Genomic DNA, 16,654 nt, shown 5'->3' on the forward strand with positions numbered 1-16,654 from the left:
GATCAAGCCCATATAAAATAATTAGATATAAATAATATGATATAAAGGGCAATTCAAAATGAATATAGTTATCACAAGCAGATGAAACTGCACTACCTGAAAAAAAGTGAAGCACCTGAAGGAGTGGAGGGAACCAAATGAAACTTTGTGATCTTTTTTCAGTGATAACAAAATTGAGGCTAATTTACAAAGAATGTGACAGTAGGAGTCCACTTATCAGAATACATAGCATCCACTCTGGCCTAAATGTGTGCTCTGATTTTGTTGGAAACGATGACTTACAGGCTTTGTATGCTCTCCTGAGGCAAGCTGATCCATAACTGTTGTAACCATTGCTTGATATTCTGAATACTGACGCTGGGACAGAGTTGACATCTGAGCTGATCTCATGCATGTTCTGTCAGAGACAGATCTGGAGAATTTGCTTGCCATGGAAGTGCCTCAACATGAAGTATATGTGGAAAAATATTGTCTTGTTGAAAAATGTCACCATGCTGCTGTCACTTGAGAAGTAACACGCATATTCTGAATGTCCTCAACTCACCATTGTGCCATCAGTCTGTCTATCACTAACAGCTGTGACCTGAAATCATGCCTGATGGCTCTCTACACTATGACACAAGGAGTAATACTACAGTGCCTCTCCAAAATGGTGGAAAAATGAGACCTCTGCCTAGACTGCTGCCATGCGCACCGATGATGGTCATCCAGAGTAGTACAGAACCATGATTCATCACTGAACACAGTGCATGGCAGCACTTCTAAAATCAGTCATTTGTGTTGTGATGTGAACAGCAGTCTGTGCGTGGGATGGTAATTCCCTTGTCTGCCTACCAACAGTCTCTGACCACTGGCATGAGATAGCACAGAATGTTACAGGGATTTCATTACTTGTTCTTGGGTGGCAGGTGCAGATGTGAAGGAGTTACAATGTGGTTGGTGCACATTACTGCGATCCTCTCTTGTGGTGGTCAGACATGGGTGACCAGAATCATGTACATCTACATACGAGGTGCGGCTAGAAAAAAACCGGACTGATGCTGGAAAAAACATTTATTTACAATTATTTACAATTTCATGTTATCTCCTTCAATGTACTCTCCTCCTCGGTCTCTACACCGCTCCATACGAATTTTCCACTGTTCATAGCAATGCTGCAGATCATTTTCGGTAAGTCCATACATTACTTCCGTCGCTTTTTCTTTTACTGCTTCAGCAGTCTCAAATCTAGTTCCTTTCAAAGCTGACTTGACTTTAGGGAAAAGAAAAGTCACAGGGGGCCAAATCAGGTGAGTAGGGTGGATGATCTAAGATGGGAATGTTGTGTTTTGCCAAAAACGTCTTCACTGACAACGCACTGTGAGCTGGGGCATTGTCTTGGTGAAGGATCCATGACTTTTTTCTCCACAAATCGTTCCGTTTGCTCCGTACTCGCTCATGTAGGGCAGCCAGGACGCTAATGTAGTAATGCTGATTCACTGTTTGTCCTTCTGGTACCCAATCAATGTGCACAATCCCTTTGATGTCAAAAAAAACAATCATCATTGCCTTGAATTTCGATTTTGACATTCGTGCTTTTTTTTGTCGTGGAGAACCAGGAGTTTTCCAATGCATCGATTGGCGTTTAGTTTCGGGATCGTGAGTAAAACACCATGATTCATCGCAAGTAATAACATTTTGTAAGAAGGTGGGATCACTTTCAATGTTTTCCAGGATGTCAGAACAAATCATTCTTTGGCGTTCCTTCTGTTCAATTGTGAGACACTTTGGAACCATTTTTGAGCACACTTTGTTCATGTTGAAACTTTCATGAAGAATCTGCCTAACACTTTCCTTGTCAACTCCTGTTAACTCAGACACTGCTCTGATTGTTAAACGGCGATCTTGTCGAACAAGTTTGCCGATTTTTTCAATGTTTGTATCAGTTTTTGCTGACAATGGTCTGCCAGTGCGAGTGTCATCACTGGTGTCTTTGCGGCCATCTTTAAATCGTTTAAACCACTCAAACACTTGTGTTCGCGATAAACAATCATCGCCGTACACTTGTTATAACATTACAAACGTTTCAGTTGCAGATTTTCCTAGTTTGAAACAAAATTTGATGTTAACACGCTGTTCTTTCTGTACACTCAACATTTTCCGACGCACAGACAAACGTCAACTACTTAAAACAGACGCCACGGGCAGACTGAGTGCAGGAGGCAGATGAAACTGGAGCAGTAGGCGGAGCGAGAGTCACGTGACAGGCCACGCGACTTTCAGCCTTATTGCATTCGTTTTATTGTTTCACCAGTACTAGTCCGGTTTTTTTCTAGCCACACCTCGTACATATACAACAGGCCACCATATGATTTACAGGGGAAGATACATTGTACCACTACTGGTCATTTCCTTTCCTATTCCACTTGCAAATGGGACAAGGGAAAGGGAATGTCTGTATGCCTCCGTATGAGCCTTAATTTCTTCTATGTCATCTTTACAGTCCTTACGTGAAATGTATGTTGACAGCAACAGAATCGTTCTGCAGCTAGCTGCAAATGCTAATCAGCGCTTCATGAAAAAAATGTCCTCTTCTCTCAGGGATTGGCATTTAAGTTCTCTTCATCCCTGGTTTGCAGGCTATCGTGTGAGGAAAGAGCAAGCTGATTTCAAACTAGTGATACTTTCTACATCCATGCCGATTTGTGGCCAAAAGCTTTTCTGTTTCAAGGTAATATATTATTTTCAAAGAAACTATATGTTCATAATTCTGCAGCAAACCAGTGTTAAGGACATTGGTCTGTAATTTTGTGTGTCTGATCTTTTACCCTTCTTATATACAGAGTCGCCTGTGCTTTTTTCCAGTCACTTGTGACTTTGCACTGGGCAAAAGATTTATTATAAATGCAAGCTGTGTAAGGGGACAGTGCTGTAGACTACTCTTTATAAAACTGAATTAGGATATTGTCTGGGCCTGGTGATTTACTTGTTTTCAACTCTTTCATTTGTTTCTCAACACCAGAAATATCTGTACTTATGTCCTTCAAACGGGAGCCTGTCCAGTGGTTAAACGATGGTACATGATGTGATCAAAACTATCCAGACACCCCCAAAAACATACGTTTTTCATATTAAGTGTATTGTACTGCCACTTACTGCCAGGTAGTCCAAATCAGCAACCTCAGTAGTCATTGACATTGTGAGAGAGCAGAATGTGGCACTCCGCAGAACTCACGGACTTCGAACATGGTCAGGTTATAGGGTGTCATTCATGTCATATGTCTGTACGTGAGATTTTCACACTCCTAAACATCCCCAGGTCCACTTTTTCCAATGGGACAGTGAAGTGGAAATGTGAAGGGACCTGCACAGCACAAAAGCATACAGGCTGACCTCGTCTGTTAACTGACAGAGACCGCCGACAGTTGAAGAGGATCATAATGTGTAATAGGCAGACATCTCTCCAGACCATCACACAGGAATTCCAAACAGCATCAGGGTCCACTGCAAATACTATGACAGTTAGGCTGGAGGTGAGGAAACTTGGATTTAATGGTCGAGCAGCTGCTCATAAGCCACACATGATGCCGGTAAATGCCAAACGACACCTCGCTTGGTGTAAGGAGTATAAACATCAGATGATTGAACAGAGGAAAAACATTATATGGAGTGACAAATCACAGGGTGTGGGTATGGCGAATGCCCGGTGAACATCATCTGCCAGTGTGTGTAATGCCAACAGTAAAATTCAGAGGCGGTGGTGTTATGGAGTGGTCATGTTTTTCATGGAGGGGGCTTGCGCTCCTTGGTGTTTTGCGTGGCACTATCACGGCACAGGCTTACATTTACATTGATGTTTTAAGTACCTTCTTGCTTCCCACTGATGAAGAGCAATTCGGGGATGGCGATTGCATCTTTCAACACTGAGCACCTGTTCATAATGCACGGCCTGTGGCAGAGTAGTTACACGGCAAGAACATCCCCGTAATGAAATTGCCTGCACAGAGTCCTGACTTCACTCCTATAGATCACCTTTGGGATGTTTTGGAACGCCGACTTCATGCCAGGCCTCACCAACCGACATCAATACCTCTCCTCAGTGCAGCACTCCATGAAGAGTGGGCTGCCATTCCACAAGAAACCTTCCAGCACCTGATTGAATGTATGCCTGTGAGAGGGTAAGCTGTCATCAGGGCTAAGGGTGGTCCAACACAATATTGAATTGCAGCATTACCAATGGAGAACACCACAAACTTAAAAGTCATTTTCAGCCAAGTGTCCAGATACTTTGCATCACATAGTGTATGTCTGTACAATTATCCTGTGTGAATGATTCTTTTTTTAACATGAAATTTAAAACTTCAGCTTTGATTTCACTGTCTTCTAATGCCAAACCAGACTAGTTGAAGAGTTACTAGATAGAAACCTTTAATCAGCTCAATAATTACATATATGAGGCAGATCGTAAAATCAGATTTTTGTGAAGTTCATGGCAATATCATTTGCTAAGCTGTTGTATGCTTCACACTTCAATCTTTTTACTGATGCACGAATTTATAGTAACTTTACCATATCAACATTTCCATGTTCTTTTTTGATCTGAGTGTCAAGGATAACCGCAGCCATGGTCTCCGAGCTGATAGTCCAGGCTGCTGCAAACGTCGTAGAACTGTACGTGCAGATGTTTGTTGTCTTGCAAACGTCCCCATCTGTTAACTCAGGGATCGAGACGTGGCTGCACGATCCGTTACAGCCATTCAGATAAGATGCCTGTCATCTCGACTGCTAGTGATACGAGGCCATTGGGATCCAGCATGGCGTTCTGTATTACCCTCCTGAACCCACCGATTCCATATTCTGCTAACAGTCATTGGATCTCAACCAACTCGAGCAGCAATGTCACAATACGATAAACTGCAATCGCAATAGGCTACAGTCTGACCTTTATCAAAGTGAGAAACATGATGGTACGCATTTCTCCTCCTTACATGAGGCATCACAACAACATTTCACCAGGCAACGCCGGTCAACTTCTGTTTGTGTATGAGAAATCGGTTGGAAACTTTCGTCACGTCAGCACGTTGTGGGTGTCCCCACATGCGCCAACCTTGTGTGAATGCTCTGAAAAGCTAATCATTTGCATATCACAGCATCTTCTTCCTGTCAGTTAAATTTCATGTCTGTAGCACGTCATCTTCGTGGTGTAGCAATTTTAATGGTCAGTAGTGTACTTGTTTGTAAATCATATATAGTTTATACTTTGGCACTGCATAGTGTCATACTGACCACATCAACATGGTGTGGTGTTGAAAATTTGTATCTTTCTATGACAACCAGCAACCTTTTATCAATCTGCTTATGATCATTACTACTACTACATGTAATTTTCTTTCTATGTGCAACATGACATTCCAGGGTATGTGTCTTCTGATGGTTTGTAATATTTTTATGTGTATGATTATCTTAGTTTTGTAAATCATATATTTTTTAACAATATTATGAAAACAAAAGTTGCCTTTCACCTTATAGAGGAGATGCCGATCTCTGCTATATGGTAAGTGGCAACTTCGTAATATTGTTACATTCCATCCTGGATTTTCCATTATTTGAGTTTTTTATTTTTTATATAGCTATGTATTTTTATCTTGTTTTACACAGGTATCTGCGATGGCTATGTCCAAAATGTGTACTAATGGATTAATAAAGTCAGCTTGACCTATTCAGCATTTTGCAAATTGCACATACATTTCAATATGGTCACACACCCCCTTCATGACTTCATGTCGCAACTATGTAAACAGTGGTTATTTCTTTCACGTTGACTGCTTGCATGAAACAAAATATTTTCTAAAAAGTTGCAATGACAATGGTTTGATCATTTTCTTTGATCTTGTGTTCACAGTTACTATGAATGTTTTAATGACTCTGTGATGTCTACATATTTTAATATTTCTTTCATTTACTTGCCTATTTTTTCCCAAAATATCAGCTACAATGCATTTTTGATTTGATTGCTCAATTAATATACTGACAATAATGTAAGAATAAATTCTTAGAAAAAGAAATATAGCTATAAGAATATACCTACATAACATGTGTAATAACAAAAGGTGCCAAAAAATGAGGATTGGACGAAATAAGCCACTCCTGGATGAAATGTAAATGTCACTTATGTCCCTGTTTCAAGAGAGGACAGTTCCTGTTTGTCTCCATAGAGGCAGCCACTGGATTACTTTACACAAAATTTATAAACAGTCTGGTTTCTGTACTGTTTTCCTCTCCTGTGTTGGATGAAGGAACACCTTGTTCCAAAAGGTAATATTTGTGTCATTTTATGTATGTACCTGTGCATAATAATGGACACAGTCACCAGAGATCTTCAGAAATTAGGGCCCTGGAAATTGCTTTATGCTGATGACGATCTTCTGACTGCTGAAGACAACAACAAGTTCAAGCATGGAAGAACCACTTTGAACATCCAGACTGAGGCTCAGTACAAACATGACTTAATACCTATCAAAAGGTGCAAATAATAACAGTATAGATCTCACAAAGAGAAATATCTTCGTGTAACGTTGCTCAAAAATCAATGCTGGCTGTCCATTTGTCCCAAAATCATAGACTACATTCAGCAATGCATGACCTGCAATGACTAATGAGCTTTGTAATAAGAAGATCCCAGACTGACTTAAGTGAAAAATGTACTGCTCTGCTATCTGCCCAGGTACCTTGAACAGTGAATAATGTTGGCTCACTACAGAAGAAGCAGAGCAGTGTCGTGCTGTAATGGAAACCAAAATGCTCCTGTGGACACTTGGTATGACTATTCATGACCATATGATCAATGACAAAATTCATAGGCTGTACAGATCAACACCTCTTATTGAGAAGATGAGAGAAAACTGTCTATGGTGTTATGGACGTGTACTTCCATCAGATCAAAAATTTAACCCTATGCACAAGATTGTGACAAGTGGAGACAAAGAGCTAAAAAGCTGAAAGGTTTTTCAGACTTGTTACATGGTAGATGTATGCAAATATGTGTTTTAGTACTTAGTTTTTAGCTCAATAGCCATGAAAATATCTCATTGGATTTTTAATTTTAAGGTTTCAGATCAAACAGATGAAAAACTGGCTGAAGCAAAATTCTATTCTCCAGTTGCTGGGTCTGTTTTCATGCGGTGGATTGGAAGCCTACATTCTGATTCCATAGATGCACTCATTCACACCAATCTTTACTGGGTAACTAAAGAGAAAGGAAGTCCAGAAAAAGATACAAAACACCACTGGAAGATCTATGCAACAGATATTTTAGATGCAGAAGCAGGTAGACATGATAAAATTTCTGTATTACATTTAAGCCAGTGAAACATTCAAGACAGCTCTGCTTACAATATGATGGGATGTACAAACTAGTTTTCTTGTAATTATCACAACTGTTCTTTACTTGTAAGTGGCTATATAAATTTTGAACCCCAATATGTTATTGAATTGCATCAACATCATAATCTACTAAGACAGTAATATAACTCTTGGTTAGTTGAGTTATGCTGCCTTAATCACTGTTGTCAGTTTATGTACACAGACAAGCCATATCATCAGCATTTGTGTAGAAATATTTTAAACCTGATGTATTTATTAAATTTACCTCAAATAAGGATGTTCAAATAGAAGCATAAAAACTATTGAACTCAATCTTGAAGAAGTATTTCCATCACTTGGGCGCTCAGATTACTGCAATCTGTGTAATGATGACTGCAGTATGAGTTTAACTATGATCTGTTTGTTCAGTTCCACATAGTAATTCACTTACTAGATCAATAAGTACTCCACATTCTAAACAGTGTCATTTCAAACTGACAAGCAATACTTTGAAGCAGCCAGGAATCTTTTTAAATCAAGTAAGCGTAATGCAGGTACACCTCTTTCACCTTCCCCCCTCCCACTTCCCTCCCCTCTCTCCCAGCATCATCTACATGTTCAGGCTGAGAACCTGAAGTGCCTAACACTTTGATGATTTGCTTCGTCACTGTGAGGAATGCTGGTACTTCAGTAGACATGACCAGAATCATTGTCTACACAGCCAATCTATAAGCACATGTTATAGAAAATAAGCTGACCTTCATAGCTCCCACAGGCTTCAACAGGAGTCTGCTTATGTTTATTGCAATAAACATGATAGCAACCATACAAACTTAACCACCATCCATATTATAAACAATTTTTATTGTACATAAATCAACAAGGTACAGGTAGATCCATGTGCTCCTGTTTTCTTAAAAATGTTAAAACTTGACAGCTAGGCTCCTTGCCTCCAGAACAGACAATATCAGGCATCTACTCAGTTGTAGTAACGAATTATCATTTGAAAAGGAAAGACGAAAATAGATGCTTCCTACAGACGGGGCAGCCAGACATTAACTGTTCTAGTGATTGATTTTCAGTTGCCAGAAACGTTTTTGGTCTAGGTTTGTTCACTGCTTTTGGTTTCTTCATTTGTCAAGTTCACTTTTTAATGACCTGTATAAGGTGTGTAGTGAGTATCATTCATTTTTTTTTCTCCTGGGTTGGTATGTGCATACAGTGTCATGGCACACATAACATTAAAGTAGCCAGTGCTATTGCAGTTCTGTAGTGTTCAGGCAGTAAAATTTTTGCTACAGGAATAGTTACAAATAAGAGCTCAACTCACAATTAACAATAAGTTTACACTCAGTGTGTCTAATGATAGAATTTATTTATTTTTATTTTATTTATTTATTTGGTCCTGTTGATTACATATTATACAGCCAGTGTACAAGTTATATAGGACAAGTCAATTGATGCAATTACAGTAGTACATTAACATTTATCCATCACATTGCACAGACATTGGTTTATTTTACAAGAACAATTACTTGCATGCAGTATTAAAGCCTGCATTATGCCAAAAACAGTTTAAGTGATTGTTTAAAATAGTAGAATAAGTGACAGTGCATATTTTTATGCTACTGACATATATAAGGAAGTAAATTTTCTTCATGGTCATGGTTTGAATGAATACAAGTTTTAACTGCATTCCTTAAGAAGAATGCTCAAGAGAGCGGGATACATGTGAGTTCACATTTTCTCATAATGAAACAGATAAATTTACATTTTATCACCACAATTTTAGTTAAACTACAAGTAACAGCATCACACTTTATCTTTAAGGGAGTGCTTTTCTTATGCAGTTTCCCCCACTCTTGTACATCATAACTCTAAGTATTCACTCATTTTATAGAAAGTTTGTTCAATGAGAAATAATTGTAGTTTTCTTTCTAAAACCTGTACATTATTTATTTCCTTTTTTATATTGATGGGGAGCTTATTGAAGACCTTTATACCTGACTCAGTAACTCCCCTATGTACTTTAGTGAGAGATACAGAGCCTTGATGAAAATTTTTCACCTGTCTTGTGTCATGGTTGTGGATGTCACAATTTTTCTGAAACAGTTCCCTGTTGTTGGCTACAAATAACATCAGTGAGTATATATACTGACCTGTGGTGGTGAGTATCCTGAGAGATTTGAAGAGACCTCTGCAAAATGTCCCATTATGGACCCCACATATTAGCCTCACTGCTCGTTTTTGTATTCTGAAGACTTTTTCAACACCTGCAGCATTTCCCCAGAAGATTATGCCATAGGAGAGAACAGAATGGAAATATGCAAAGTATGACAGCAACATTATTTCTCTGTCTACTAACTGATGGAGAGCTCTTAGTGCAAAGCACGATGAGCTAAGTTTCTTGACCAACTGATCAATTTGTTCTTTCCATCTTAGGTGACTGTCTATCTGGATGCCTAGAAATTTTGTATGTGTGGTTTCATTAATTTTGTGATTGTTAACATGTATTTCAGGAGCTTTAATTTTTTTATTTTTTGTCAGAAACTGTATCACATTGGTTTTTGAAATATTTAAGGTTATGCTATTTGCAGTGAACCATTTGTGTACTTGAGTAGAGACTGTCATGGCTGTATCCTGCATTGTTGAGTTGGGTCCTTTTACGAGGATACTTGTATCGTCAGCAAACATTACTATTTTTGCTCTGTTGTTAATTGTAATTGGTAGATCATTATTGTATATCAGGAAAATTAATGGCTCAAGAATTAAGCCCTGTGGGACTCCATACTTTATATTTCCCCAGTCTGATGTTAATGCTGTACCTGTCCCCCTTAAGACAACCCTTTGCTTCCTGTTCTGAAAGTATGATTCTAACCAAGTCAAAGATTTGTCTTTAATGCCATAATGTGGAAGCTTTTTTAAGAGTGTGTTGTGATCTACACAATCAAATGCCTTGGCATGATCACAAAATATCCCCACTGGATACCTTTTGTAATTTAGTTCATCTAAAATTTCATGTGTTAAGTTAAATATAGCTCTGTCAGTGGAGGAGCCCTTACGAAAGCCGAACTGTGTAGGAGCCAGTAAGCCATTTTGTGTCGTGTGACTATAAATCCTATCATACACTATTCTCTCAAATACCTTTGAGAATACTGGCAGCAGAGAGATGGGCTGATAGATGGATATTTCATCCCTTGCTCCACTTTTGTGGATTGGCATCACTACTGCATGTTTTAATCTATCTGGGAACACACGAGTTTCCATAGATTGGTTACACAAATAGCACAATATATAACTGATTAAGTCTGCACATGATTTTAGGATCCTACTTGATATGCCATCGTATCCACAGGAATCTGAGTTTTTGAGTAATTTTATGATTTTTTCAATTTCTTTAGGGGTTGTACTTCTGAAATGAAGTGCTAATTAGATGTTATTTGCATGTGGTTAAGTAGTTCAATAGCTTCTGTGTGAGCCTGTTTATTATGGTTCACTGTTTTTCAGCTACAGAGAGAAAAAAAATTGTTCAAATCTGAGGCTGCAGCTTTGTGTTTATTATTGTCAGGTTTTATGTTCCTATATGTCTCACTTTTTATGATGTGCCATATGGTTTTTATTTTATTGTTTGAATTGCTAATTTTTTGTGCATAGTGCAACTGTTTGGCCTTCTTGATTACACTTGTTAGAATTTAATAGTATTTCTTGTAACGTAACTTTACTGCTGGGTCTGTACTAGTCCTCTGTTGTACATACAGATCTCTCTTTTTGTTACATGATATTTTTATGCCAGTAGTTAGCCACTCTTTCCTTTTACTACAGGTTGGTTTGATTTTAATCTATCTTTGGGGAAAGAAGCTTCAAAATGTTTAAGGAATAAGTTCAGGAATGAGTTGAACTTCCCATTCACTGTGTCAGCCTGGTCCTCCCATTGTTCATGGCATAAACTATTTCTGAACAAGCAAGTAGATTCAGCATTTATTGATCTAACATGTTTAACTTGGTTACAATGGCCATGTGTTGTTTCTCTGCTGGCGAGTTTTAGGGTTGTCATTTGACCGTCGTGATCAGACAGACCATTTGTTACTGCCCGTGTCATCACTTCATTGTAATTTGTGGGATCTAGCAACAGATTATCAATCAGGGTCTTGCTGTGCCCATATACTCTTGTTGGGAATGAGATCATGGGGAGCAGATTGAAGGTTGACAGTAGTGATTCTAATAATTTCTGGTTGTTATTTTTTGTGAGTAAGTTTATGTTAAAGTCACCAGATACAATGACATTACTATTGTTTCTATAAAGTTTAGTAAGAACTGTTTCTAGCTGAGAGAGAAATTTTTGAATGTCTCCCATAGGTGACCTGTAAACTGTTACTATGACCAGGAACTGTGTTTCAAGCTCTAATTTGACTGCACAACATTCAAAGTGCTGTTCAATACAATATTTAGATACATCTGTAACTTGTGATCTAATAGTATTGTGTGTGTAAATTGCCACACCACCTTGTCTTAAATTGCTCCGACAGTAGGAAGAATCAATTTTATAACCATTTAAATGTAGCTGATTAGTTTCTGTGGCTTCCAAGTGATGTTCAGTTAGGCAGAGCACATCAGGAATAATTCCATCTGTGTCAACTGTTTCTTGCAGTGAAAGCATCAGCTCTTCTTTTTTATTCAAAAGACTTCTTATATTCTGATGAAATATTTTTAAACACTATAGCTTATCAATTATATTTTTAACCGGTTCCTTAATGTTAGTTTTCACACAAGTTAAATTATCAAAAGGTACAACATTTACACTGTGCTCTCTTCTGTTCTTTAGCCTAAAAAAGATCTTATTTGAATGTTGACTAATACTGGAATGTGCTGCTGTGGAAAAAAATCACTATTTTTCTTTTCTGTGGTTGGCGATGAAACAAATTTTGTCATTACTGTTGAATTTGTAGTAAAACTGTTGCCTGTGCTTATTTCTATTAGTATTTGTGCTAGGAACCTTTTCCCAAGACTGTTCAAATGAAGCCCATGTGAGGTATGGAATCTTCGACCAACACCACTTACATCTAGAACATTTACATTTTTAAACTGTTTACATACATTTGAGAGCTGTTCATTTGCAAGATTGATCTCTCTGTTCACACAAGATGAGTGAGGTAAGTCGTACCCCTGTGGAATGTTTACATATATTACATTTGTGTGTCCTAGATAACACAAGCACTTCGTTAGTTCTTGCTACAGGAACTAGCAGGAGCTCAATATTCCTCCAAGATAAGCCTTTCCCATGTGTACTTCATTACCATTATGTAAGCAATTACATAACTCAATATTAATCAACACATATTTTAACCTATATAAACATGAATGATTTCCATTTAGCATTGCCAGTCCTCTTACCACCTGATAGTCTTTGCAAAAACCCCTGGATTGTCATCCTATGTTTTCTGTTACCTGGCTAAGACTATTCTTTGATTTCCCAAAATATGTGATCTGCTACACCAAACCCATTTTTTTCTACAGCTGAGCTAAGTCCCCCCCACCTCCCCACGAGCGCTACCCAGAAGCATAACTCATCTCTTCTTATTCTGTTTTGCTCCCAACTTATCAGTAAGGTTTCTAGCATTGTTTTGCTACATTCTATATTCATGTATGCCTGTATAAAACTTTCTTTTTCTCTGCAAAATCTGTTGGTTAACCTTTTATACCTGCACAGGCATGACAATGCCACAAAACTCTCCTGTCAGTACAAATGTCAGTACTCTAGTCTGCAGTGATTATTTGAGCCAGAAGCTGTGGAGCTACATTCCAGAAGAGGAAATATTTGATGTGTGGATCAATCTGCATGGAAGCAGATAGTTTGAACACCACACAGAGACTGGCATGGAGAAAAGCACAAAACACAACCAGCGCTTACAACTGAAACAACTGGCAAGCAGAACCAAGAGCTTGATGTGATGCGAAAGCTAGGTTCTCAGTAGCCCTCAGTAGCAAAAATTAGTAACAGCACACAAATAGTTGCTGTGGACATCATGGAGGGCAGTTTGGCTACATACAGAAAACTGAACAACACATCCATCACCAGTTGCCACATGATTTTTTTAAAAAAGGCCTGTAAAGCTGATGTGCACCCATAACCAAGGGTGTTCCGGGACTGGCCAAGGAAAAAACAGACATGGTGGCACAGCCTGGTCCTGTGCATAGGCTGTGCAAGCTCACACAAAATGTTCAATGTTATGATTTGTCACTGGTCAGTAAGTATGTTGTCATCCCAGTGCTATGCATGCATGCAGTACACGAGCAGATAATGCCAGAGGGACAGATTGTCAATTTTTCTCCTCTGTAGCAATGAAAAGGACCCCCTGGGCAACATTGAGTCAATTGCGCAATAGGGAAAATGTATGCCCCGGTGAATCTGCTCCTAAAGGAGTGCACTCATGCTGTCCGGTATGGACTGCTGAGATGATTTTCCAGAAAAACAGGTCAGCAGATATGGCAATTACAACCTTCTGCTCTGTCACGGAAAAATCCAGCAATGTTTACTGCAAGGTATCATCATTGAAAGAATGAGAACCTCCTGTCAATCAAACTCAGAACTGGGTTTCACTGGCAACAGCAATAGGACATCTACATTAGCATGCTAGATGGTGGACTGGTAACAGATGTCATAGCAATAATTAATGAGAAAAAGTGCCCACATCTCCAAGTAGTGGGCAATCCTGTATGGTAGCATAGAATGAGGGCCGAATAATGAAATCAGTGGCTTGCAATCAGTGATTAGGAGGAACTTGCTACGCACAAAAGCCATGAAACTTTTTAATGTCAAAAATGATAGTTGATGCTTCCTTTCCCACCAGCAAAAATTTACTTTACACTGCTGAAAACATCTTTCATGCATAAGTGCTCGGCTGCTCAGTGCCATGCCATCTGTGTTCTGATATGATAGGACTGTACCAATACCATACTGGCACACACTGGTGGCCAGAGTTAACGGCTTACCTGGGATGAAAGAAGCCTTACAGAGAGTGGAGCCCAAACATCGCTTGAGGGAGTGGAAAGCCCATTAAGAAGATGGCAGATGTGCAAGGCCTGGTCAATGAATGGTAGGTACTCTTGTCAAAATTGACTGGAGCTCCTTCAGATTCTTGGGTGCCAGCATGTTGACAGTGGCATTAGTGTGATCATCCACAGGGATGAAATGATCTTTGCTAAGCACATGTTTCAGAAAATAAACTTTTGAGGAAAAAAATACATGCTCCAATTGCAATGAAGGGCACTCTCCAGAAGGCATTGTACAACTGCCAACAGATTTCATAAATGCTCGTCTCCTGTGAAGCCTGTGATCCAGATGTCATTGAAGTAATTGACACATCAGGGAATATCCTTAATCAATTGTTCCAAATACCTTTGATAAAATCCTTGGACAGATGAAATTCCAAAGGATAAGTGACTAAACTGGTATTGCCGAAAGGCTGTGTGGACAGTATTAATAGTAACCTCAGACTATTCGCAGATGATGCAGTTATCTAGAATGGAGTACATTCTGAACAAAACTATACAATTATTCAGTGAGACCTTGATAAGATTTCAAAGTGGTGCAATGATTGTCGTTTTAAACGTTCTAAAGTGTAAAATTGTGCAATCTACAAAATGAAACAATAAAGTATCCTATGAATACAATATTACTGAGTCACAGTTGGAATATGCAAACTCATTCAAATATTGGGTGTTAACACTTAGTAGGGACATGAAGTGGAATGATGATAAAGGCTCAGTTGTGAGTAAAACAGATAACGTACTTTAGTTTATTGGTAGAATACTAGGAAAGTGCAATCATTCTACAAAGGAGATTGCTTACAAATCACTTGTGTGATGCATCCTAGAATATTGCCTGAGTATGTGGGACCAGTACCAAATAGGAGTAGCAAGGGATGTTGAACTTATACAGAGAAAGAGGGGTATGAATGGTCACAAGTTTATTTGACCTGTGGGAAAGTGTCACTGACATGTTGAAAGAATTGGACTGGCAGTCTCTTGAAGATAGACAGAAACTATCCTAAGATATCTACTGACACAGTTTCAAGCACCAGCTACAAATGATGAGTCTAGTAATATATTAGATCCCCCTATATATTGCTCCCACATCGCTTGTGGGGATAAGATTAAATTAATTACAGAAGCATTTAAACAATCACTTTTCCCCACACTCCATATGTGTGAATGAGAAATAGCCGTAATAACTGTTACGGTGGGATGTACCTTCTGACATGCACTTCACAGTGGTTTACAGAATGTAGATGTAGGTGTAGGACATGTTGAGCACAGAAATGCTGAGAAGCAGAATTCAGTGGCAACTGCAGATACACGTTGTCCAAGTCAGTGTGGGAAAAATGCTGGTCCACTAACAACTTCAGCAACAGCTGCTCCAGATGCAGAAAGGGTGATGAGTCTGTTTAAAATTGCCACAAAAGTGCACAGCACCATCTGGCTTCTGAATCACAACCAGAGGGGTAGCCCAACGACTAGATGAAGTAGAGAAAACAATGCCAAGTTGTTGCCAACACTACATCTCAGACTTGATCTTGTCGCAAATGGTGAAGGGAATGGAATGTGGATGACAAAAATTAATGTTCTACCCGACCAAAGGTGTTCTGAAACAGCTCATCATAAACCTTAATAAAAAAACCAAATCTTGAAGGGTTCTGAATGGGACATTAATTAAACTTAGTCAATGATCTTGAATCCAAAAACAGAATAGGTGTCTAGCTTAAAAATATTTTGTGGCAATGTTGAATTTGCCACTGACAATGTAAGTTTTCATTCTACATTCTTATAACATGCTGAGATGGAGAAGTGCCCACACAATGAAATATGCTGTTTACTATAATACACTTCTTTACACAGCTGTCATTGCAGCACAGGGCAGCTCAAAAGTTTGCACGTCTGTAAGTTAATTTTGTCAGCAGAACACATCGGGGTACTGCTTGTGGGGCTTCAGAGACATCCACTGAGTCCAGCAAAAACACTAGCATCTCCGACAACCACCTTGCATCTCACAAACTGAGGCAAACTGCATACTTTTCAGCTGACATTACACATGGTATCTAGGTATGGGCAGTTGTGCCTAATGTGCACCAAAGATGATTGGAGGAGGACCACTGACTTGCCTGATTAGTGGAAAAAGATGCGGAAGGAAAAAAATGCCAAGAGCCTGCAAAATGTCATGAGCAGGGAGCTTCACTCTTTGACTTACTTATACCTACAAAGCTCGCCATGTGCAAAGATGGGCAGTGTCATGAGGTCATTGCACTCAAATCATCAT

General features: G+C 39.0%; 1 protein-coding gene across 3 annotated transcripts in view; it reads left to right on the forward strand.

Moving 5' to 3' along the window:
• Positions 1-16,654, forward strand: part of LOC124787741 — a 258,172-nt gene that overhangs the window by 43,432 nt on the left and 198,086 nt on the right. For all 3 annotated transcript variants that reach the window (XM_047254603.1, XM_047254604.1, XM_047254602.1), the window contains exon 4: positions 7,087-7,306. In XM_047254603.1, coding sequence (XP_047110559.1) covers positions 7,087-7,306 — 220 coding nt within the window. The remainder of the gene's footprint in view (positions 1-7,086; positions 7,307-16,654) is intronic.

The sequence above is a fragment of the Schistocerca piceifrons genome, chromosome 3 (assembly GCF_021461385.2).
Source record: "Schistocerca piceifrons isolate TAMUIC-IGC-003096 chromosome 3, iqSchPice1.1, whole genome shotgun sequence".
NCBI lineage: Eukaryota > Metazoa > Arthropoda > Insecta > Orthoptera > Acrididae > Schistocerca > Schistocerca piceifrons.